Raw genomic sequence first — 23,002 nt, 5'->3', positions numbered from 1 at the left:
AACCTGCTTAAAGGCAACCTTCTACATAATGTGTGGCTTTTATTATTTGGACAAGGCAGTCATCTCTGCAATGCCATCAAATATATTAACCACATAATAGAAGGATGGTTATATGCAAACTTTGCTTTAAATCCTTTGAGAGGCAATAGGATACTTCTCATTAATAGAAGTATTGTCAATGGTATTATTATACAAATAAGAGAGTTGTGGAGCCTGGAGTAGATGAGCTATATAATCTAGTGAAATTACTACCAACTTTGATATTGCCTTGGGCTGAACCAATATGTGGTCCTCTTTAGTTTCCTCAAGACCAAAAGAATCCTTACTCTCAAGTATTGTTGATTATACAAGCTTTGGAGGTAGGGTCACTAGCTGTACAGGATTTAAGAGTGCTAATAGTAAACTAGATACTTTTCCTCCTCTATTATGTAAAAGATCACACACCTCTACTTCAATCTAGCTTAGGTGTCTGGACAAGATCAGATGGCCAGCTTATTGTCAATGTCTATTATTGGCCTTGAGAATAAGAGAGGATAAGAGTTTTGAGACCATACTTTATACTAAGTAGACTGATTAAGGATAGATACTAATAGTATTTGTTTGGCTTTGCTAAAGGTCAAACTAGGCTTATAAAAGCTTGGAAGGCTGAAAAGCCTCTTCCTAGGACTAAGTTTTAGTGTAGAGTAAATGTTATAATAGGCCTGTCTAGGCAATCTTAAAGTGCTAGCTACAGGCTTAAGTAGGGCTATGCATATATGCTTTGGTGAGTTTTGTAAAACTCCTTTATTATTAAATAGTGTCTAACATCTTTAAACAAAATGTCTAAGCTTAGACTTAAAGTTATGTTACAGTTTTATCCTAGGATAAAACCTTGGATAAACTTTAAGTTTTTGTTTCAGTAATTTCTACAAACAAACTTAAATAAAAACTTTATTAATATCTAGGGTTTTATTTATGGTTTATTCTGGGAAAAACCCTGTCATGCATATAGTAAAATCTCTACATTTTGTATAGTCTTACTTAGTCTTATAATTCTTGATATTGCTGTCTCTGTCTGATCTTATCAATAGTGTTTGTTAAGACCTAGTCTTCACATGTGATATATTAAAAGGCTCCTAAGTCACTAAGAATAAGTGCCAAATCCAAGCATGTCTAATATAGATACCAACAGCTACTTTGATGCATAGAATATAGCCAAGAATGAGATATTAACTAAGTAATTAAGAATAATAATAGAGAGAAGCACAAGTATAGGTTAAACCAATATTATAATAATAGTCCTCTTAATAATTAAAGAATTAGCTTATTAGCAAAGGTTTAGATACTAACAAGATAGGGCTAGTACCAAGTGTTAAGGAAAGAACAGGTAGTAGGTAACAAAGGTCTTTAGCTTATTCTATATATACTATAACTAGTTTAGAATAAGATTGAAAAAAGGTCTATACTTCTAAAGGTAAACAAATACCTAGCCAATGAGAAGAGAAAGTAAGCCAAACTATTGGAATATTGAATATAGAGTGATCAATGATTGAGATCTATAAGCAATAATAAAATATAGGTATTACTAAGTTAATTGGTCTAAGAATAAATATTAAGGTAATTGTTTGTTAGTAAAGTCAAGAGGTTGGTCACTAGGTATAGGTCACCTCTAATAGTCAAACCCTAGATCAGGGTTTTAGCAAGGTCTTAGAGCACATGTTATATAATCATATATTCATCAATTATGTGTTACAAGCTAGCTCTTAATATTTTCTAATATAAGAAACTATTGCCTATAAGAAACCATTGCCATATATAGTTCTTTCCTATAGTAATCTCTTTGTGAAAGGTTTTGCCACATACATTCTTTCCTATAATGTGCTTTATTTCTAGTAAAGAATTCCTGCATTAGGATCTTCTCATAATCTGCCAGAGTATTGCCGCATATGACTCTTTCCTATAGCAATATTTTTTTAGAAGGTTTTGCCATATGCTTTTCTATAATATGTTTCATTTCTAGTGAGAATTCCTGTATTTGGCCTTTTTTATGCTCTGGGCCATTAGCAAACTAGGAAGTGTCTAGACATAGCACCTCTATACTACCAGTACTCTTTATAGCTCTATAAATAGTTATGGTATGAAGTTAAATGGCATCTTACTGGCCAACCACACATCTTCTTAGCAAGAGTAAAGAGGGCCACAAATACTAGAAATAGTTACACACTAGGAATTATTAGCATGGACTTTAGAAAACAAGGCACACTAAGAATTAGTGGGAATGGTGAGATTAAAGTACCTAAATAGTTTAGGACTACACCAAAGATTGGCCAAATATTTAGTCAGCAGCTACATGGGTTTGTTTAATAATAAGGGTAGTACCACAACTAGTAACTATGTGCTTTAAGAGCTATATAGGGCTCTAACAATATATAATGGAGGATAAGAGATATAACTAAGTAAACAAGTACAAATATGAACAAAGCCTAAATAGTAATAGTGACAAGTTTTGGAAAGCTAACAAGAATAATGTCAATAGTTAAGATAAGTATAAATAAGCTCTGAATTGTGGGGTGTAGAAGCTGCTCTATTCTAGAGTTGTGTGTAGGCTTTTATAGTAATAGGAGTCTCTAAGTAAAATATTGAACAAGAAATAAGAGTAAGTGCTAAATAGGTGCCAAGATCTAGCAAGTATTAAACATAAAAAGATAGGGGAAATGTCTATATAGGTTCCAAAGGCAATAAGGTAAAAGTCTATTAAAAATAATGAAATTCCAAATAAGTAGTATCCCATGTCTAAGTATATATAGCACAAATGTGTATTCTAGAGCTAATAAAAAGAGATAAAAAGTAAACATGCACTTTGTGTAACCAAGCAATAATGCAAGATTGTGTTTATCTAAACATATGGAAATTGTGAAGATAAGAGATAAGCACTAACTAGATACAAATAACATTGGCCAATTGGCTTGTCTAATCCTAATACCATGATAGAATATTATAAAGCTCCTTTGGTGACTCTTGTATATGGTGGGCACATGAAGTATGCATAAACTGACCTAACTACTGCCAAATATTCTTCAGTAGTTCAATGTCCTTTGAGTAAAGGCTAATTGTCTTTGGCCTAAGCTAGCATCTTCAGTACTCTTCTAGGGTCATTTGGGTTCTATCCTAAAGCTTTCCAAATACCTCTCTTAGATCCCAGAGTAGGTACATGCTTATCACTATAGTGTGACAGAACCTCACAATCTACAAGCACTTTTGTACATGGATTTGCTTTATCTCCCACTTTTCCTGTCTTAGTGTAATGTTACTTATACTTAACCTTATAATTTTATGTTTGCTCTACCTATTTCAAATTTTACTATAAATACCTACTTATAACTCTATAATATACTGGTTTTGAATACCCCTCTGTTTAGAGCTCAACTTTGTAAAAAGATCTCACTTATATTACTAACCATTGTTATCACCATCACTTTACTTGCTTAGTCCTTGCACTATTATTGCTACTATTATTAGGGCCTTTGTTGCTGCCCTTAAAGTTATCTGGGTCAATTGTGATTTAGAATTGTGTATCTTGTACTTATTAAGCTAGAGGCTTATCACATGCACTAATACACTTAAGAAAGGTTTCCTAAGCTATTTAGATTATAAGGCCCCAATAAATAAAGACAATAGGTCATCTTTAAGCTTGCAAGAGGAAGTTAGAATCACTGTCTACTTTATCTTCAAAGAGATGAAGCAAATAGTCTTCAAGAATATCTTGGTGTTTGGTAGAAATAGGACTATCTTCTCCAGTCCAACAAATAACTCTAGAAGGTACCCAACTAAGAATACAAAAGGCAGCAAGTCCTTCATATGTTGTAGAGATTAGAGAGTAATAAAAGAGTAGAGACAAGTCTAGTGCTTTGTTAGATAATATAAGAATGGCTCAAATCTAATAGTTCTAATAGTACTATCTTGTGTATAGTTGCATACTTCAAGTATTAAGCTAGAGGCTTATCATGTGCACTAATCTACAAAGAGGGATTTCTTAGGCTATTTGGATCATAAGGCCTCAATATATTAAGACAATGGATCTGTCCTTAGGCTCACAAGAGGAATTTAGGATCACTATTTGCTTTGTCTTTGAAAAGATAAAGCAGATAATATTCAAGGATGTCTCAATGATCAGAGGGAAGATGGTGGTCTTCTTCTGTCCAACAAATGACTCTGGGTAGTACCTAGCTAAGAGTGCAAAAGACTGTAAGTCCTTCATATGTCATAAAGACTAGAGAATGCTAAGAGAGTAGAAATGAGTTCAGTGCTTTATCAGACAATGTAGGAATACTCAGATCTGACAGAGTTCACAAAGTATGAGCTTAGAAAGGTAAGCCAGACACAGGGAGCAGTATAAAGATCAAGTAGTATACAAAGTAAATAAGCTAAGCTCCTTAAAAGCTCATCTTGGCTATAAGTACATACAAGCTATTTAGGGCAGGATTGATATCTGGTCTGTGTGCCTAAAGCTACTCTGATAGGTGTCAAGGTACAGAAGTGATCAAGTAAATGATCAAGAGCAGTAGGCCATGATTTACAATGTATCTATATATAGTAATCATCTGTTCACATGGAATGGCTTTGCAGTAGCTCTAACTCACAATTGACATGTACTGAGATATGGAGGACTTTTTTACGATTTTTTTTACGATTTTTTGCGACTTTTTTAGAGGTCTGATGATATTTTCAGTAGGAAAACACCCAGTACGAAAGGCATGATTATGAATTTATGATATGGAATGAAATAGCACCGCAGGCCTCCCAAAAAGTTTGGTAGTTGACCCCTTTTGGCCAATCATACATCTAGTAGTATTATTGGGAGTCTTCCCGCGGTGCTCTGTTAGGTAGGTCTCGGCTCAGGAATCCGGGTTTTCTCTAATGCAACTCTCTGGAATTCCGAATCTGCAATCAGAGTTCAGAAAATCGGTCCCGTTCTGGCTCTGTGAATTTATTTTGAGTTTGTCGACTTTGGCTGTCCGCAGCTGTAGTGTGAATGGTGTTAGGGTGTTGTCTGGTGTAATCGTGCTTGTCAAAGATCAAAGGCAAGGCACCCACTTCCGAGTTCCACACTCGTCCCTCTCATCGGATTCTATTCTCTTAGCTCTGCGCCTATTTCCATAACACTTCCTACAAGTCACCGTACTGTACACACATGATGTGAAATAACACGAAATACACAATTCCTATCCAGTGCACGGACCGGGACCGACGCGGACCGACGCGCGCGCTCACCAGCCGTTCTTCTCACCCTCCGCGCCCAAGCGCCTGTACTCCTCCTTCCTGACGCGCTCCTCGCGGTGGCGGCGGACGGCGGTCAACGTGCGGCCGATGGCCTTGCTCGGGAGGCGCATGGACGGGTGGCGCGAGGCCCACGTGCGCTCCTTCTCGGGCTCGCCGCGCGCGGGGGTGGCGTTGGGGTTGGGGGCGGCGTCGGCGTCACCTGTGGAGGCGGCGCGGCGGGACTTGCCGGCGCGGAACGGCGACGGGGGGAGGTGCGAAGAGGACGGCGGCGGGGGCGGCGGGGCGGGGGCGATGAGGCTGGGCGGGAGGATGTCGGCGAAGGTGGAGGGCGCGCTGGGGGAGCGCGTGTGTCCGTGCGCGCGGCGCGCGGGCGGAGGGGGCTTTGTGGCGACGTCATCGTCGTCGTCGGAGCTAAACTCCGAGTTGAGCGGGGAGCCGGCGGGAGCGTCGCCCGCGAAGAGGGCGGGCCTGTCGTATGCGGGCTCTGCGGGGTTCAATGGCATTGTGTGAGCGAGCGGGGTCACGAGGAGAGAGAGAGAGGAGGACGCACTAGCGGTGTGCTTGCCCGACACTTTGCTGCCCAGCGGAGCGAGGGCGTCGGCGGCGGTGATGGGGACCATCACGCCGTATTCCTCGCCGGGAGCACCGATGTAGCGGCGGCCGTGCGTGTCTTGGAACATGTACCGGGTGGTGTCTGCGTCGTACGCGATGCGGGTGATGCCCACTGGGAGTCGAGTCGAGTCCTTTGACATCGTGATGAAAGTGATGTGAGAAGCGTCGCGAGGGAGGGAGAGGACTGGAGGGTGAGACATACTCCGTCGAATTGAGACCAGCGGCCCATGGTGTGCGATGAGATGTCGAGGGGATGCGAGCGCAGTGAGGTGTGTGGGAGTGGTTATGAAGAGAAGAGAGCGGTGGCCTCGTGCTGGTGGCACGGCGAGTAGCAACACGATTGGGGGCGTCATCTCGCTACGGCTCTTATAACCAGGTCAAGCGCCCTAGAACACAGCGAACAGGATCACCGGATCTGCGGCAGGGCATGAGAGGATGATGGAGGGGACGCGAAGCAGACGGCGAGTGTGATCTGGGGTGTCCATGGCGGCTGTGCGCCGCTTCCCCGCCGTCTGCTGAGCCCTTCGAGTTCGCAGGCCGTCCGACGCCACCGAGCTCCCCGATTAGGTGCATCGCCAAGCACCGCCAAACACCGCGCGTGGGTGACGCGTCTTGCTCGTCCCCGCACACAGCGTCCAGCCCTCCGTCCTCTCCGTCCCCTCCGTCCCCCACACACCCTCCCCACCATGCCGCTCGAAGCCACCATGATCGTGATCGACAACTCCGAGTACATGCGCAACGGCGACTACGCCCCCACCCGCTTCGGCGCACAGAGCGAGGCCGCGATCACCCTCTTCCAGGCCAAGGTCGACTCCAACGCCGAGAACACCGTCGGCATCATGACCATGGCCAGCAAAGGGTCCGCCCCTCTCCCCCTCGCCGTCGTCTGCTCGCCTCGCTGACGCTGCCCACAGCCCCGAAGTGCTCGTGACACACACGAAGCACGTCGGCCAGATCCACGCCGCCCTCCACGCCTCCTCCTCCCGCATAGGCGGCGTCGCCTCCATCCCCACCGCCATCGCCATCGCCCAGCTCGCCCTCAAGCACCGCCAGAACAAGAACCTCCGCCAGCGCGTCGTCGTCTTCGTCGGCTCCCCGCTCGAAGGCCCCAACGCGGACGAGCACGCCCTCGTCCGCCTCGCCAAGAAACTCAAGAAGAACAACGTCGCCGTAGACGTCGTCGCTTTCGGCGACGGCATCGAACAGTCCGGCGACGGCGGCACCAGCATCCTCCGCGCCTTTGTCGAGGCCGCCTCCAGCAACGACAACTCGTGCGCGCCGTCCGATCCCTCCACCTGACCCGTTGACGCATGTCCCCTTCCTCGTAGACATTACATCGCTGTGCCCCCAGGCCCCCACTTCCTGTCCGACATCCTCGCCACCTCCCCCATCCTCGCCGGCGACTCCCTGATCCCCGAGCTCGCAGGCGACGCAGGCGCAGCAGGTGCAGGCGCCGGCGGATCCGGCGCAGGGGCGGGCGGCGCCGCGCCCTTTGATTTCGGCATCGACCCCAGCCTCGACCCGGAGCTCGCGATGGTCGGCGCTTTCTCCCGTCCAGGCGTTCCCCTCTGATCTGCGTTACAGGCCCTGCGCATGTCCCTCGAGGAAGAGCAGGCGCGGCAAGCGGCCGCGGCCGCGCAGTCCTCTTCCGCATCGACCTCCGCTCCCGAACCCGCTGCCGCCGCTGGACCCGCGTCATCAGCGGCCCCAGCGCCGCCAACAGCCCAGCCCGCGCACGCATCGGAAGACGAAGAGGACGCGCTGCTCCAACAGGCGCTCGCGCTGTCCGAGGGGCGGGACGTCGAGATGGCCGATGGTGGCGCGGCGCCCGCAGGCAGTGCTGCGCCAGACGAGGACGACGAGATGAGCGAGGAAGAGGCGATCGCGCGGGCGATCGAGATGAGTATGCGGGGTGAAGAGGAGGGCGAGAAGAAGTAGCTAGACCCGTGTATATTTTTTTGGTCCCGCGATGACTACATTCAATGCAGGCCCTCTCACCTCGCGCTTGCGGTCTGGTCTGTCAATTGGACGGGCGGCGAGGTCGTAAGGTATAATAAGACTGTACAGGTAGATGACCGCCGCAGCATCGCAAAAATCGCCCTTTTCCATCGCCCGCGCGTGTATGTAAAAGAAAAATGCCAGCTTGTCTCTCTCTATCGTGGTTGCTCTTCACGCGTCGTCTGCCGTCTTGGGGGCCACGTTCCACGGGCCGGCGTCGCTGAGGCTGCAGCCGCCGGGGCAGTCGCAGAGGCCGCCAAACTCCTTGGGGAGGTTCTCCCTTGGGATCTGCTCGAGCAGCTTGTCCTTGTAGCCGCTGCCGAGGATGTCGATCTTGGCGACGGTGGCCTCGTCGAGCCAGGGCTTGATGAGGCTCCAGACGGCGCCGAACGCCCACGGGGCGTTGATGATGAAGAACTTGCCCATCGTCTCCGGGTAGCGGTCCTGGCCGATCGCGCTGGCGGCCATGACGTAGTCCTTGACGCGGTAGAAATTGGAGAGCGAGACGGAGGCGAGGTCGAGGATGGTGCAGCTGGTCTCGACGGGGTGGCCGATGGCGGCGGAGCAGGCGGGGAGGCGGGAGCGGAGGAAGCGCTCGTACTCGACGACGAGGCGCTGCAGCTGGCGCTCCTGGGTCGTGAGGGCGTAGAGGGCCTTGATGTCGAGCTTGCCGAGGCGCTCGACGTAGATCGGGCGGCCGTCCTGCGTGCGTCGATGAGTCGGCGGGAGAGCGAGCGGCGCGCCGCGGCGGACGCACCTTGTCCATCTTGTGGTAGTACTGCGGGTAGTACTTGTCGACTTCGGCCTTTTCGGGGAAATCAAAGTTTCTGTGGCGGGGCGGGGACGGGGTCGAGGACGGGGTCAGGGAGGGGCGCAGCGGGGCGGGAGAGGGGAAACGGGGGCACGTACTCGACGAGATCGTCGACGCCAAAGTCTTTCCGCCAGGCCTCGGCGCTGAGGATCATCTCCTTCGCCTTTTGGACGTCGAACTTGCGCGCGCGCAGGAACCTGGGCGGCATCAGCACGGCGATCGGGCTGTGCACACGAGGGGCGGGGCGCGCGGACGCACCTGAGGAGCGTCGCGTCGTCCATGCGGTCGGGGACGAAGGCGCCCTCGGCCTGGAGCTCCTTCTTGAGGGTGTCGAGCGCGTGCTGCTGGGGCACGGAGAGGTTGCCGAGGCGGCCGGGGAGCGGCTTGTAGTTGGGGTCGGTGATGCCGTCGGGGAGCGGGGACGCGCTCGCGGCGGTGGGTGCTGGGGTCGACATGGCGGTGTGTGTTTGGGGCGGTGGAGGGTGTGCTGTGAGGATGCGCGGGTGAGCGAGCGGACGAGGACAAGGGGAGGAGATCAGAGGCGGATGGGCTGCGATAGCGCTAGTGCGTGCGCGCAGGGCGCGGGCTCGCCCATTATAAGCGGCGAGTGGCACCGCGTGCGTCGGTCGCACACAGGCGGATGCAGCCCGGTCGCGTACGGACACGCCGCGACGATGCGCGCGAGGCTCACCTTCTTGTGCCGTTTTTTTACGCGGAACGGCGAGCAGCAGTCGGAAACGAGGTCGACAACACGCGCCCTTGCCTTTTCGGGCGGAGTTCGTCGCACACGGGCACTGGGAAACTCGCCCCGCGTGCGTTGACCCTTCCTCGCCGCTGCGCCAGTTCTGCGCGCAACACCCGCACTCGCCTCGTCAAATTCGGATCAGTGGCCACGACGGTTGTTGGCTCCTACAGGCGGCCCACCGGCGGCGCTGTTCAAACCACTGCCTTGCTCGCGTCGAGACGTGCTGGAGCAAGCCAACCTCCGCAACTCGAGGAATTGCTCTTGTCTACGGCTAGTATCACACTTCGAGCGGCCATCGGGTGCCCCATCCATCGACCACGGGTCCTCTCACTCCACCGACCATTCTCCAGCGGGTGCTCAAAGATGCCGTCCAGTGACGTGATCATTCATGATTCTCATTATCCCTGTCGGATGCTCAACACTCGACAGCACGGCATGCAGCGTCATGCCTAACTGGCTCTCACGTTCGTGCGTGCGGCCATGTTTCGAGTACCCGACCGAAGGACGTTCCTTCAGCTGCTTGCTTCTGTAGCACTCGCCCGTGACCGACTTTAGGGTATTCGTGCAAGCGTGGAAACCCCACAGATCAGATTGCCTTGGCTTCAAAAACCAGCTGCCAGTGGGTCCTGCGAGGGATACGCGCAGCTTGTTGGCCATTACACCACCATGTCGCTTGCTCTACTTGAAGTCTCCGCTGCCGGCGAAGATCTCGATTCCTTCCACCTGGCCACGATTCCGAGCCATTCAGCAGACGTGCCCTATTTCCTGCGCTCTCTGCACGAGGCAGGATCTTCCGACCGAAACTTGCTCGCAGCATCGCTCCTGGACGCGCTCCGATCAGGTCTGCCTCTCGACAGCTGCGCCGCGCTTCTTTCTGCTGGCCTTCACACCGTGTACGTCGATAGCCTGACGAGCGAGGACGTCTATCGCAATCCAAGGACATCCTCCTTCACGTCCTCGCCGAGCGCTGACGTGCGCGGCCCGTCCGATGGCGCATTCCACTGCCCAACAGCTGCAAACGTTTCGCGAGAAGGTAGTCGCGGGTCCGATCAGGCCATAGGCAGCACGTCCGTCATGACGCAGCTCGTTGCGCGGAACGTCGAACTTTGGGCGGTCATATGGTCCCAGCGCAGCCTCCCGTAGGACCAGTCTGAGCGTGGTGTGCGGTATCTCGAAGCCCTCCGGCGGCTCAACGTGTCGTGGATCATGATGTTCATATCGAGGCAAGCGAACGCTCGGCTTGTCTATCAGCAAGGGCCCCGCGATGCGCCCTCTGCAGACGCGCCTTGGGCACACCGCGATCCATCGCTGGCAGTATCTCCAGTACTCGCCGCTCGGCGTGGGCACGTTCCCCGGCGACAATCCACTCGTCGCATTGATGACGCTGTTCTCGCACGCCCCGACGGAGGACAGGAACCAGCTCGTCCAGGAGGCCGTCGTGGACACTTTTGGCTCCCGGGCCTTCATTCAGGGGCTCCAGCGCGCGTTGGACGATCCTACGATTTTGGATGACAATCTACAGCGCCGACCTTGAGTACTTTGAGTCGGACAAGTGTGCGCGCTGGGAGGAGTTGCAGAAGAGGCGCGCTTGCGAAGGGGAAGGAGATGCCGCCCCGTCGTCGCCGCTGTCGCCACCGCCGGCGATCTATTGCAACTGGATTGGGTGTGAGTTCCATCGGAATATACCTGAGCACCCAATGATGCTCTGCACGCATTGCGTGCAGAAGTATTACTGTGGCCGTGAATGTAAGACCAAGTGAGTCTGCGAACTGCTCGTCCGGGATGGCTTCTGACGAGTCTGTGACTTCATACAGTGATCGGCAACATGCTCGCCATACGCAAGTCGGCGGTGCCCTCTACAAGCAATAGTAGTCGACGTCGGAATGCTGGTCGGAGGGACCCACGACAAAATGTAGAATTAAGCACGTGGTCTAGCATACCATTGGTTGTACAGTTGCGCTCTCGCTTTGCTCGGGCAAGGAAGACATGTTACCAGGACGGACAGTATAGCAATAGCTACTTGCGACATCATGAGGACCTGAAAAGAGAGCCCATCGGACCTCTGCAACAGTGTCGGCCGGCCGGGCGCGAGCTGACGCTGTTTCTCCTTTATTTGTGTTTTGAATTTGAAGCGCCTGCTATCAACAGAATTTCAGACACATAACCTACTTATCGGGAAATTCCGGAGTTCGTGCTCTACGCTCTGCAACCCTCCTTAGGCTTGCGCTACACAGCGAGTATGGCGTCGGCGACAACAGCATCCCAGGAGGAACTCAAGACGAACAAAGTCCCCATCGCATGGCGCGACCAGTGCTCCGCGTAGGCCTCGTCTCTCCCGCTTTCCGGCACCTTGCTCACAGGTCGAACCGTTCTCGCATCGTGCGTGTCGCTGACTTGCTCGCGCGCAACGCCGGTAGACTCCTCATCCCGCTCAACGTCTGTCGGAAGGACAAGTACTACCTCCCATGGGAGTGCGAAAACGAGCGGCACGCGTACGAGAAGTGCGTCCCATCTGTTTCTCGTTCCCTCTCACCGCGGCTGACCGACCGCCGTGCCAGATGCCAATACGACGAGTGAGCGCCGTACCTCTGCGAATGTTGCCCATGGCTGACGTTTGACCGCTTCTTTCGCAGCTACGTGCGCCGGATGAAGGCCCTCGCGAAGCTGAAACAGCAGGAGAGCGAAGCGGCGGCGGCATAGTAGACTTGTTGTAGATGCGCCCCATCATTGCGCGTGGCAAATGACCCTTTGCGCCGCTGCTTTCTTCTCCTAATGTTTGTGTGGATGGTATGTAATCCCGTCAAACGTGGTGAGGGGTGGTGAGAATTGAATTAGCGAGAGTATGGTACACGATGCTCGGATGTCATGCGCGACTATCCATGAGGTAAGTATGCTCAGAGTGGTGGTGTGGAAACGCAAGCTACAACGCCAAGGCATGGAGTCCATCACACTACACGCCCCTTCTCCGCCCTCCACTCCTCCACCTCCTTCTTCACGCGCTCCACCACATCCCCCGCCTCGCTCGACTTTCCAAACGCATCGACGAACTTCCCATCCGGGTCCATGAAATAGAAGAAGATCGAGTGATCGACCAGGTAGTCGTCCCCGGGCTGGGCATCTTTCGGCGTCGAGAAGTAGACGCGGTAGGCCTTGCACGCGGCTTTGGCAGCGGCGTAGGTGCCTGTGAGCCCGACGAGGCGCGGGTGGAAGTCGGCGACATAGCGTGCGACCTGCGGTACGGTGTCGCGCGCGGGGTCGACGGAGATGAAGATAGGCTGGACGATGGGGCCGTAGGCTTTGTCTGTACGCGGCATACGGATATGCGCACGAGACAAACAAATTAGAAATCAGGGAGAATTGCTCCGTCCGGCGGGTTGTGAAATGTGTGTACGCACCGATCTCGTCGACCGCGGCGCTCATCTTGTCGAGCTCGTCAGGACATATGTCCGGGCAATTCGTGAAGCCAAAATAAATCAGACTCCACTTCCCGAGCAGGTCCTTTTCCGTGAACGGATTGCCCTCGTGCGTCAGCATCTCAAACGGCCCACCGACGTGCGCGCGCCCGACGGAGCGGGACTCCTTCTCTTTTTCTGTGGAAAGTTTTGGTTGTGATCATATTTCTAGCAGACGAGGGGCAGGAGAGGGCATGCTCACCTTTGGCTTCGAGCAGGCGCTGCTTCTCCCAGCGGAAGTAGAAGAAGAGGCCTGCACCCGCGAGGACGAAAAGCGCAGCCGCCTTGGGCGTGAACACCTATTCGCACCATTTGTCAGGCTGCAGGCCGCAAAGTAGACAGACCGGCCCTGTTCTCTACCCAGGCAAGGAAGACGGCGACACGGCACGCACCCCAACTGTCGCTTTATCCCGCTCTCCGGCCGGCGTGGTGTTCTTCTGCGAGTACGCACGTCTTCCACTGATGTCTGGCCCCCTCTGCGTCTTCTTGAGTGCAGCGGACCTAAGAGTCGAAGCTGGAGCGCGAGGTACAACGGATGCGCATGTTGGCCGTAGCAGCGACGAGCATGCCCGGAGTTGACGGTGTTGTGGTTGTGGAACTGCGAGGGAGGTGCGGGCGCGCGGGAGGGCGCGAGAGATGTGTTGGAGGGAGGAGTGCATGGGTAGCAGCGGTTACTTGTAATTTGCTTCATTCGCACGCGCGTCTGCAGTGGCGCGTTTAGATTCCGGGTTACTTCGGGCAACGTTCGGGCATAGCCACTTCGCCAGACTGATGCAAATAGACTCGTACATCACGATATCAAGAATGTTGAAGAATTGAAGCTTGAAGCATGACATGGAGGAAACCGATCGACATAACAAGGTACGGCCTGGCAGTCTCCATCTAGCTCTTAAGATGAATCGACAAATGAACATAGCCATTCCTCTTTCCTGGTAGGAACATCCCGCACAGGCTACAATCAGGTAAAAAATGGAAATGCCAACCGCGTCCATGCACTCGAGAACGATTACGAGTCGAAGCATAGGGAGGTGCAGATTCACAAGTCACGCTGCTAAGGGAACATACATTGCTGGTGACTTGCTGGCGGTGCACATTGTATATGACAGAATTGACGATGATCTAGCAAGTTGTGCGGTGTTGGTGATATACGGGAGGAAAATCCATGTTTTCACGAATAAAAGGGGAAGAAGCCTCGAGATCGAAGCCAGACAGGAGATAAGATAACACGTTCTCGCATGGAAGATCGTATATGTAGCCGCACGCCGCCCTGAGCTGAGCCTTGTGCACCCCTCTCTTCCTCCCCACCACCACCCGCTCACGCAAGGCCCACCAACGCCCCCTTCTCCCGCGCCAGCCAGCACCATCAACCCCAAAATCGCACATTCGTAGCCATGTCCGCCCCCGCCAAGCCCGCATACACGCCCCCGTCCTCAGTCATCACCCTCACGCCCACCGCGCAGCTCGAGGCGCTCTACACCATCATCCGCAACAAGGACACCCCGCGCGGCGATTTTTTGTTTTACTCGGACCGCATCATCCGCCTGCTCGTCGAGGAAGGCCTCAACCACCTCCCTGTCGTGCCGAAGACTGTGGAGACCCCTACGGTGCGTGTCGCGTGCGCGACGTATCTGCGCGTCTCCTGCGGGCGAGGGGCGTGTCAACGACGTGAGCTGACTTGCGGTGCCGCGGGTATCTAGGGCGCGACGTACGAAGGCGTCGGGTTCGAAGGCAAGATCTGCGGCGTGTCTATTCTGCGTGCTGGAGAGGTGCGTCCCTGCGCACAACCGACCAATTTTTTGTTAATCGGGCATGTGCCACACGGGCCTCGCTAGGCGATGGAAGCGGGCCTCCGCGAGGTATGTCGCAGCGTGCGGATCGGGAAGATCTTGATTCAGCGGGTGAGTGTCCTGTCTCCTTTTCTGTAGCAATTGATTGAAAAAATAAACGGGTGTAGGATGAAGAGACGACGCTACCAAAATTATTCTACTCCAAGGTCTGTTTTCCATCTCAATACTTGCGCGGTCCTGTCTGACTGTATCGCTAGCTCCCGCAAGACATTTCGTCGCGATATGTGCTATTGCTGGACCCGATGCTTGGTGTGCTCTCCTTCCCGTTGTCGTCTAAATCCATACAGGAGAGTGCAATTAATTGTTTTGTGCGCATGCAGCAACGGGAGGCTCGGCTATGAAGGCTGTAGAGGTCATCATGGAGCATGGTGTTCCTGAGGAGCGGATCATCTTCATCAACTTGGTACGAAACGTCGCTCAGAACTCAACTCAAGCGAAGACCGTTTTCTGACGCGCACACGATTCTGTGACCCCAGATCGCGTCGCCCGAAGGACTGAATACGTTCTGCAAGAAGTACCCTGCCTTGCGCGTGGTACGTAAAAAAACATCTTGACGTGTTTGCGTCTCCGACGAAGCACTGACCGTGTCTTTCTTCGACGTGTGATATGACTCGACCGCACGGATTCGCAGATCACTGGATGGATCGATGACGGGCTTAACGAAAAGGCATATATCATTCCGGGGCTCGGCGACTTTGGCGAGCGGAGGTGCGCGGGCCTATGTTTTTGTCCTGTTATTTCGAGGTGTTCTGACGGGTTTGCTTCACTGTGCGCAGGTACTGCTCGTAGACAATGTTTCCTCGGGTTGAGAGAGAGGGGAGTCGAGGGGTTCGTTGGCGCGCCGTGATGGGCACACATATCTACACGATCTTTACGAGAGTCGCCGGCGGCGGCTGTACTCACACTCCAATTTTACGATAACGATGGGGGTAAGATGATGTACCTTGTCCGGAAGTTGTGTGCAGACGAGGCCGAACGATGGCCGAGTGTGTGTGAGAGAGCCTAGCCGTCGGGAGCAGCAGACAGGGGCCGTCGGAGCAGCAGACACGCACGTGCACCGTGGGAGGAAGTGAAGGAGGTGCGTCGGTCCATTTTGCTCCATCGCCGACTTTTCTGCAGTCCCTCCTCCCGTCCCTCCACCATGTCCAACGTCCCATCTGCCTCTGCTCGCCGCCGTCGCCGCCATTCAGGATCCTCTTCCACCCTCTCCCCGCCCCTCGCACACACCCAGGCCCACGAACAGCCCCCCGCCCGCGTCGATCCCCCGCCCCGCCCAAAATCGACCCCCGTCGACGAGCGTGCACTCGCTCCTGAGCGCCGCCGCTTGCGCGCGGATAGCACAGGCTCAGATGGGAGAGACAGAGACATGGCCGTCGACGACGAGTACGACGCGGAGCGCGAGAATGAGAACGACGAGGGTCTGCAACAGGTGCAGCCGGCGCGCGCGATGGGAGTGGAGATGGCAGCGGCGGCGACAGTAGACCCCGCGGGCGTCACTGCCGACACCCCACCCTCTGCCCGGCCGACGCGTCCGCTCCCCGCGTCTAAAGCCCGGCGCACCCAGCACGCCAACCCGGGCATGCTCCCCATCCAGGCCCACGTACCACGCGGCCCGACAGCGAGCGCGCAGCGCAGACTCTTCGTCATCCTCGAGCAGGCGTGTCTCGAGGCGTATCGCGTCGGCACGAACCCGCCGAAGGGCGGGCGCAACGGGGGGAACGGCCGCGAGGGCGAGGCTAAGTACGCGCTGCTCAACTGCGACGACCATCAGGGCATATTGGCCAAGACGGGGAGGGACATTGCGGACGCAAGGCCGGATATCACGCATCAGGTCCGCTTTTTACTTTGCATGGCGAATGCCATATACGTGCGGTGATGCTGAATCGGCCGGGGCCGTATAGTGCTTGTTGACGCTACTCGACTCGCCGTTGAACAAGGCGGGGCTGCTGCAGGTGTACATCCACACTGCGAAAAACACACTCATTGAAGTCAATCCCCATGTGCGCATCCCGAGGACATTCAAGCGGTTCAGTGGGCTTATGGGTGGGTGTTGTGACTTCTCTTTTTGTCTCACCTTTGTCTTGGGCGTTTCTTGCCGATCGGCTGTGCTGCCCCGCATTCGCACATTCTATTTCCGTTTTACCCTGCCGAGCCTATTTTCTGCACCAGAACAGGTCATGATCGGGCTTTGAGTTTTCCTTTTTGGGAGGGACTGTGCTCAACAACTTCGCATTGTACATAGTCCAACTGCTGCACAAGCTCTCGATTCGCGGCGTCAACGGCCCAGAAAAACTTCTCAAAGTCATCAAGGTTTGTCCTTCCCTCCCCCTCGCCTAGCCTTGTATGTCCTGACCTGTAAGCGATGTAGAACCCCGTGACGGACCATCTCCCTCCCAACACATACAAACTGAGTGCGTTCTCAGCTCGTCTCCCATTTCGTGCTCGCTAACCTACAGTTCTTCGTGCAGCGCTCTCGGGAGACGCGCCAACAGTGCGCCTGTCGCGGTACCTCCCAACGCTCCCGCAGACACACTCGGTTGCCGTGTTCGTGGGCGCAATGGCACGTGGGCGGGATGACTTTGCGGACCACGTCGTGGATGAAAAGATCAGCATCAGTGATTATCCGCTAAGTGCGAGCGTCGCTTGTGGAAAGGTGTGCTTTGCGTCTTGTTTTTGTTTCTTGGCGATGCTGCGCTTGAGTCACGCGTCATGGAGTGGAATGCTGACGACAATTCACCCCCTTACAGTTCTGCTGCGCGCTCGAGGAGCTCTGGGACATCGTCTGAGATTCGCGCTTCCGCGGTCACTACTCGATCTTATCTTCCCTGTTGTCTTCTTTCTCCGATGTCTCTCTCCCTCGGCTCCGATTCCCACGTTGCCTGTCTGTATCTGTACGGCTCTACGCACCCCCAAAAAGCACCGACGTGAAGAACGACTTCTACACTAAAATACTAAAATGACCTGCTCGGCTGGACGATGCGACAGATGTGCTCCACCCACCCGCCTACTCACGATGTACTCACTCCTCTCTCATCCGCATTCATCTCCTCCCCTATTTCGACTTCCATCTTCGCATCACCGCCCGCTGGTTCTTTCCAATCTCTTGTTTCCGTGATGCACTAGATACGGTATTTATCGCCTACGACTGATTCCCGTCTCACCATTATCATCATCACCATCATCGGATACTTGTTTTCGAAACAACCCGTGCATTTCAACCTGCGCACCCCTTCGTTCGTTCGTTCGGATATTTAAATAATGCTTTGTTGCCACCCTCCTTTGGAGCTTTGTACATCCCTCCTCCTCATGCCCTGCGATCCCTTGACACACTACATCACGTCTCACCCCCGCATCCCACCACACTTTTTACCGTATCATATTCCATCGTACGCACAGTAAGTCACACATCCCCTTCCAGCCCCGGCCTCCCGCCGCTTTTCTTTCTCCATCTGCTTACCACCGGAGGAACGGAAGGAATGGTGATGGTAGGCTAGCTGGCTACTGGCTTTGGTCACCGAGGGGGAGGGGCGGTGTCTTGGCGAACATTTTTTGTATTGGTATAGAATAATTTGAGACAGCCCGTCCGCCGTCGGCAGGCGTCGCGCGTTCCCAACTCAACTTGGGGCGGCGCTGGCGCTGGTGGCGGGGCGGTAATTTTGTAACTCGCAGTGTTATGAGCGCGAGGTCTAGTACGGGCTCCTTCCCATCCGTCTGGGTCGAGAAAAGACTTTCTTGGAGCAATGGAGTGTGCTCGTGCCTGTGGAAAGTGTTTGAACAGGTGACTGTAACATGCCATGCCTCCTAGTTTCCAGCTGTCCTGAGAGCAATTGTGAATGGATCAACAATTTGATGGTCTTCATGAAGAGCTAGGAATATCTTATATACGGTAGTTAGAATCTTGTATGCCAGCCTTTTGCTGCCTGAGCTTATGCAATTCACTCTAGCATCTTCCCAGTATATCTCTGAATCTCTTCCTCTGTAATTTCTTCCCATGCATACTATGCTGCTAATCATAGGTTCTTGAGAGAACTGCTAGCACCTGGGGTATCAGCAACACAGTTTTTGAGCATCAGCCATAACAGCTTGAAACAGCTTGATAGGGTTAAGATTAGGTAAAGATGGAGGATGTGTTAGAGATGTGATGCCTAGTTTCAACTAAGCAGATTTTGTGAGGTGGCTTGTGTAGGCTGGTGCTCCATCTCTGACAACAAGCATGAGACACATCCACTGCTGCTCCATCTTGTCAAAAAAGTTCTTTAGAGGCCCTTCAAGAACCTGTGCAACATACTCTTTTGCACATAAGCCTCTACCTTGTCTCTGGCCCTTCTCACTCATAATTATAGGTGGAAATTCCAGTTTAATCAGCAGACCTTTTACACTATGTGCAATACATCCCCATACCATAATAGATTTATGACCACTATTGAAGATTGGCTATATATTTTTGGGACGAAATTCTTCACCTAGTAATCTTATCACTCTTCTGTGTCCTTGCCTCTCTCCCAACCCCAACCTTAGCTCATTAGTTTATATAACCTCATTCCAATCCCTTGTTATGTTCTTCTTTACCCAAATAAGACATTTCCAGATAGCCACTAGTAATAGGAAGGGCTTATAATGTGCAACTCAGTAGTAATAGCCAGCAGAAATTGCTATGGTATAAACTTGTTAGGATGTTACATGTCCAATATGCTTAGAAATAATAGGATAAGGGTCTAGATGGTATGTATGGATCTCACAAGGAGCCCTGTACTATGTGTGGCTATTAATGATATATGGCTGGCCAGATTGAGGGAGACTGTGTTAGATATGGAATTGATTCTTATAAGTGATAGTATAATGGCATGCTCCAATAGAAGCACTAGTCAAGAAAGCAATTTTTTAAGACTACTAAGGCTTAGCAACTTATACACAAGCTTTATGTGATTATATTCAAGTACTCTTTGCATATATGAGTATATGAGTAATAATAAAACCTAGGTGCCAGTTATGTGTATCTTATTTCAAACTCCAAACTTCAAGTATTATCTCACTGTGTGCACCACAAGGTTTTTCCCAGGATAAACCATAGATAAATCCCTGAATATAAATGTAATTTTTGTTTGGGTTTATCTGTGGAAACTACCAAAACACAAACTTAAGGTTTGTTTAATATTTCATTATAGGGTATGAATAAATATTGGATAAACCCAAACAAAAAAAATATTTATATCTAGGGGTTTATCCATAGTTTATCCTAAAAAAATCCTACAGTACATGCAATGTCTTTTCCAAGATAGCTAGCACAAAATATTGGAACAAATAAATACAAGCATCAATGATACTTTGAGCTACTATAAAACTTTGGGCTAAACACACTTTGCACTATATCCACCAAATCAATTCCCTCAGACTTTTTGTGTATGTATTTCTATCCGTATTGGGTACCATATATATATCAATTTAGAAGATCAGTATGTTATGAATATATTTGAAGGTCCCAATTATTGTGTCAATGTCCAGAATTCTAGAATTGCTAATCAGAACATAATATATATATAGTACTTTTGAGCCAATAAAGTGTCTTTTCTGAATATAACATATAAAAACTTCAAGCTGGTAACCATCCAATGAGTGAATCATGAGTGATACTATGTACTAGATTATTTTTTGTGTTTTTGGCTACTTTGGCCAATTATAGGCTGACCCAAATAGGCTATTATATGTCATATAATAGTAGCACCACCATGTTGGGTAAGTGAGATTAGACTAATGCCATACCTAATAGTAGTTCACATGATCTTTTGGACAACTTTACTTAGCTTTATAGCAACACTTCCATTCCTATAGACTAACAAATCTATTCTATGCTATAGTTGGTAAATTACAATCATAAAAAAGTGAATAGAAGGAGAAGGGCTGTACTTGATATATATGTCTTAACTATGCTATTGAGATCTGGAAAAAAGAATATGGAACCCTCTATCTGCTCTTTTAGAAAAAGATCTGCTAGAAGATAGCAAAGGAATATCATAATATAACTGGCAAAACTATACTACTTTTAACCTTAACCTTGGATCACCATGTAAAGGGAGGGTTGAGTCTATAGTAGGCAGGTAAGTGGCTTATATGACTGATGACAGAGGAAGTGCAGGTCACTATCTGGTACATTATTTAGTATACAGACTGTGGGTTTGGATTGAATTACAAAAGGATTAAAGAGTATGTGAATGAGATTATGAGGACAAGATGGAGAGATAGGTTTCTAAGGGACAGAGTAGGAAAGGCATGAAATAACTAGTTTGTCTCCAATCATCATGATTAGATTAAAGGTCACTTGTTATACTTGCTAGATGATGCATATGCTCATGCTATTAATCCTACAACAAAGAAGGAGTTTTATGCAATCTTGAAAGAGGTAGTTGAGGGACATGGTAGGGATGATGTAATTCCTCCAGAGTTGTAGTATAGAGTGGATGAGACTGGCTATGGTAGTATATAGGTTAGATAGAGAGTGTATTTGGAAAGAAAGGAAAGAAGATACAATACTAGGAAAAAAGTAGGAGCTAAGAGAACATTACCATGATAGTGATAATCTATGTAGATAGAGGTTGTCTTGAGCTTGGGGTGATCTTTAAGGAAAGCAGCTATCAGACATAGTAGAAGGAAGACAACTTAGCAAATGCATTGTAAGTCCCCTTATCTGCTAGAACAACTGATATGCTAACCTTGATATAGACTGGCTTACTTAGAGAAAGGTTACATGACATAGAAACTAGGCATCAAATACATTAAGAACTTCAATAGTTAAATATGAGAGAAAGTGAATAGTCACTATTGCTTACTTCTTGTTGATAGTCATAACTTACATTACTTGTGTATATTCCTTGAATATGCCAAGGCCCACCATATTAAATTTCTATACTATTCCACACATACAACCTATATTTTCTAGAGCCTTGATATTTTGTTATTTAGCCTGCTAAAGAAAAACTGGAGTATATCACAAGACAACTAGGAATAGGATAGATGGAAGATCATTAAGTCAATATTTCTTGAGGTCTACTTAACTGCTCACTTTGCCATATTTATCAAGGCAAATATCCAGGCTGCCTTTTATATAATAGGGATTGTACCTTTTAAACCCAAGGTAATGAAGGCTAGAAAATTAGATTTTATATAGGATTAAAGGGGTGGAAAGCTAATATTGAGTAGGCTTAAATAGAGAGTCTTAGACATAGAGCTCAAAAGCCAATATTTGAAGGCCTTTGGGATTGAGAAATTGCTAGAGAAACTGACTCAGCTAGTAGGTAATCTTGAGTATGATAGAGTGGTGTTAGATAGTAGTCAGATAGTTGATGTGATAGTTTATCAGGAGTCTAATTACCTTAGATTTATTTGCACTAGTGGCAAGGGTAAAGGTAAAGGTAAGTAGATGATCAATATAGATAAAGATGAGACAGTCCATAGTGTAAACAATGACAATAAGAGCTTGGACTTATAAGCAGAGAATCATGATAGTAAGGATGGATCCAATATAAATTAGATATGGCAACTGCCAGTATAAAGCAGTCACAGCCCAAAGCCACATAATCAAGCCAATAATAGCTTTATGCACTGATCCTTTGTTTCTGGCCTTAAATATTATAAAATAGCTTTTCAAAGCACCCAAGTTCTAAGATCATTGTTTTAAGCTTTAATTACATGCAAAAAAATATAATAGTATATTAGGCTATTCTTTGAGCAACATTTAACTTAGGTCAGCCCAAAGTCTTATTGATGCCTGTACCATAGTAGCTACTACGGTCTTGGGACTGCCTTTCACTGATATAATAGTCCCTATAATGTAATTTCATAATTGCTGAAGAACTAGTATATGTGGTCTAAGATTCTGTTGATCATATTCTTTAATTTCTCTTGATATGAGCACACCCTTCAGTTCTGTCTCTAGTATTTTTGGAATTTGGTAGTATACTTTGGAGACCTTTGATATTAGCAGAGTAAAGCACAGCTTGCTTAAGTGAGTATAAGTTCAATTGCAATCCAAGCAAATACAGCAACCTATGAGAATTTTGTTGTGAGTACAAAAATCAAATTTTATTTGATAAAACTCATAAATTCCAATTTCTAGGATATTACAAATAAAAAGCACTGTGTAATAATTATTAGCTCTAAGGAGCTGCTCAAACAAGATAGTAAAATGGCAAAGTCATTGAATTCTGATATTTTTATATTCTAAATTATTAGCTTAGTTTAGGACAAGAGCTATTATATAGGATCGTTGAGCTGGAGCTTATTT

General features: G+C 49.7%; 9 protein-coding genes across 9 annotated transcripts; 5 read left to right on the top strand and 4 right to left on the bottom strand.

Moving 5' to 3' along the window:
• Window positions 1–5,092: 5,092 nt before the first annotated feature.
• HETIRDRAFT_433390 (uncharacterized protein) lies at window positions 5,093–6,189 on the bottom strand. Its single transcript, XM_009545998.1, has 3 exons — window positions 6,074–6,189; window positions 5,810–6,002; window positions 5,093–5,743 (listed from the first exon to the last, which is right to left on the bottom strand). The coding sequence occupies exons 1-3, from the start codon at window positions 6,098–6,100 to the stop codon at window positions 5,247–5,249; spliced, it is 717 nt and encodes a 238-aa protein (XP_009544293.1). The 5' UTR covers window positions 6,101–6,189; the 3' UTR covers window positions 5,093–5,246.
• Window positions 6,190–6,557: 368 nt separating this feature from the next.
• Window positions 6,558–7,494, top strand: HETIRDRAFT_15501 (uncharacterized protein; the record flags this gene model as incomplete). Its single annotated transcript, XM_009544848.1, has 4 exons — window positions 6,558–6,730; window positions 6,786–7,142; window positions 7,200–7,407; window positions 7,456–7,494. Coding segments are annotated over 4 exons (777 nt in total), but the record flags the coding sequence as incomplete, so codon positions are not given.
• Window positions 7,495–7,794: 300 nt separating this feature from the next.
• Window positions 7,795–9,190, bottom strand: HETIRDRAFT_63400 (phosphatidylinositol transfer protein). Its single transcript, XM_009545000.1, has 4 exons — window positions 8,933–9,190; window positions 8,779–8,871; window positions 8,627–8,696; window positions 7,795–8,571 (listed from the first exon to the last, which is right to left on the bottom strand). The coding sequence occupies exons 1-4, from the start codon at window positions 9,133–9,135 to the stop codon at window positions 8,041–8,043; spliced, it is 897 nt and encodes a 298-aa protein (XP_009543295.1). The 5' UTR covers window positions 9,136–9,190; the 3' UTR covers window positions 7,795–8,040.
• Window positions 9,191–10,091: 901 nt separating this feature from the next.
• HETIRDRAFT_103178 (uncharacterized protein) lies at window positions 10,092–10,959 on the top strand (the record flags this gene model as incomplete). Its single annotated transcript, XM_009545997.1, has 2 exons — window positions 10,092–10,564; window positions 10,677–10,959. The coding sequence occupies 2 exons, from the start codon at window positions 10,092–10,094 to the stop codon at window positions 10,957–10,959; spliced, it is 756 nt and encodes a 251-aa protein (XP_009544292.1).
• Window positions 10,960–11,664: 705 nt separating this feature from the next.
• On the top strand, window positions 11,665–12,125 carry HETIRDRAFT_314750 (uncharacterized protein; the record flags this gene model as incomplete). The annotated part of the gene is made up of 4 exons (XM_009545996.1): window positions 11,665–11,744; window positions 11,843–11,926; window positions 11,984–11,998; window positions 12,059–12,125. 4 exons carry the CDS (start codon window positions 11,665–11,667, stop codon window positions 12,123–12,125), a joined length of 246 nt encoding a protein of 81 aa, XP_009544291.1.
• Window positions 12,126–12,236: 111 nt separating this feature from the next.
• HETIRDRAFT_458297 (uncharacterized protein) lies at window positions 12,237–13,536 on the bottom strand (the record flags this gene model as incomplete). The annotated part of the gene is made up of 5 exons (XM_009545995.1): window positions 12,237–12,726; window positions 12,821–13,015; window positions 13,080–13,176; window positions 13,270–13,391; window positions 13,458–13,536. 5 exons carry the CDS (start codon window positions 13,534–13,536, stop codon window positions 12,371–12,373), a joined length of 849 nt encoding a protein of 282 aa, XP_009544290.1. The 3' UTR covers window positions 12,237–12,370.
• Window positions 13,537–14,193: 657 nt separating this feature from the next.
• Window positions 14,194–15,676, top strand: HETIRDRAFT_439293 (uncharacterized protein). The gene is made up of 9 exons (XM_009545994.1): window positions 14,194–14,481; window positions 14,575–14,643; window positions 14,710–14,775; window positions 14,832–14,870; window positions 14,922–14,973; window positions 15,045–15,127; window positions 15,201–15,257; window positions 15,356–15,432; window positions 15,501–15,676. The coding sequence occupies exons 1-9, from the start codon at window positions 14,269–14,271 to the stop codon at window positions 15,511–15,513; spliced, it is 669 nt and encodes a 222-aa protein (XP_009544289.1). The 5' UTR covers window positions 14,194–14,268; the 3' UTR covers window positions 15,514–15,676.
• A 627-nt stretch (window positions 15,677–16,303) lies between these two features.
• HETIRDRAFT_314501 (uncharacterized protein) lies at window positions 16,304–17,510 on the top strand (the record flags this gene model as incomplete). Its single annotated transcript, XM_009545993.1, has 6 exons — window positions 16,304–16,555; window positions 16,626–16,767; window positions 16,967–17,034; window positions 17,093–17,135; window positions 17,193–17,377; window positions 17,472–17,510. 6 exons carry the CDS (start codon window positions 16,304–16,306, stop codon window positions 17,508–17,510), a joined length of 729 nt encoding a protein of 242 aa, XP_009544288.1.
• Window positions 17,511–18,879: 1,369 nt separating this feature from the next.
• Window positions 18,880–19,158, bottom strand: HETIRDRAFT_48484 (uncharacterized protein; the record flags this gene model as incomplete). The annotated part of the gene is made up of 1 exon (XM_009544943.1): window positions 18,880–19,158. A coding segment is annotated over one exon (279 nt), but the record flags the coding sequence as incomplete, so codon positions are not given.
• Between the last annotated feature and the right edge of the window lie 3,844 nt (window positions 19,159–23,002).

The sequence above is a fragment of the Heterobasidion irregulare genome (genome assembly GCF_000320585.1).
Source record: "Heterobasidion irregulare TC 32-1 unplaced genomic scaffold scaffold_03, whole genome shotgun sequence".
In the NCBI taxonomy this organism is placed as follows: Eukaryota; Fungi; Basidiomycota; class Agaricomycetes; order Russulales; family Bondarzewiaceae; genus Heterobasidion; species Heterobasidion irregulare.
The sequence above is the reverse complement of the archived record's forward strand: the minus strand, read 5'-3'. Positions and strand labels throughout refer to the sequence as shown.

What these genes read in the sequence shown, in the direction of transcription:
- HETIRDRAFT_433390 (XM_009545998.1), bottom strand. Translation starts at nt 6,100, where the DNA reads ATGGGCCGCTGGTCTCAATTCGACGGA. An exon ending in GCTGGTCTCAATTCGACGGA is followed by an intron (nt 6,003 to 6,073) that starts GTATGTCTCACC and finishes ACGATGTCAAAG; the next exon opens with GACTCGACTCGACTCCCAGT. An exon ending in GTCGGGCAAGCACACCGCTA is followed by an intron (nt 5,744 to 5,809) that starts GTGCGTCCTCCT and finishes TGAACCCCGCAG; the next exon opens with AGCCCGCATACGACAGGCCC.
- HETIRDRAFT_63400 (XM_009545000.1), bottom strand. Translation starts at nt 9,135, where the DNA reads ATGTCGACCCCAGCACCCACCGCCGCGAGCGCGTCCCCGCTCCCCGAC. An exon ending in GCGACGCTCCTCAGGTGCGT is followed by an intron (nt 8,872 to 8,932) that starts CCGCGCGCCCCG and finishes GCCCAGGTTCCT; the next exon opens with GCGCGCGCGCAAGTTCGACG. An exon ending in GGCGTCGACGATCTCGTCGA is followed by an intron (nt 8,697 to 8,778) that starts GTACGTGCCCCC and finishes GCCCCGCCACAG; the next exon opens with AAACTTTGATTTCCCCGAAA.
- HETIRDRAFT_439293 (XM_009545994.1), top strand. Translation starts at nt 14,269, where the DNA reads ATGTCCGCCCCCGCCAAGCCCGCATACACGCCCCCGTCCTCAGTCATC. An exon ending in CAAAATTATTCTACTCCAAG is followed by an intron (nt 14,871 to 14,921) that starts GTCTGTTTTCCA and finishes CTGTATCGCTAG; the next exon opens with CTCCCGCAAGACATTTCGTC. An exon ending in GGATCATCTTCATCAACTTG is followed by an intron (nt 15,128 to 15,200) that starts GTACGAAACGTC and finishes CTGTGACCCCAG; the next exon opens with ATCGCGTCGCCCGAAGGACT.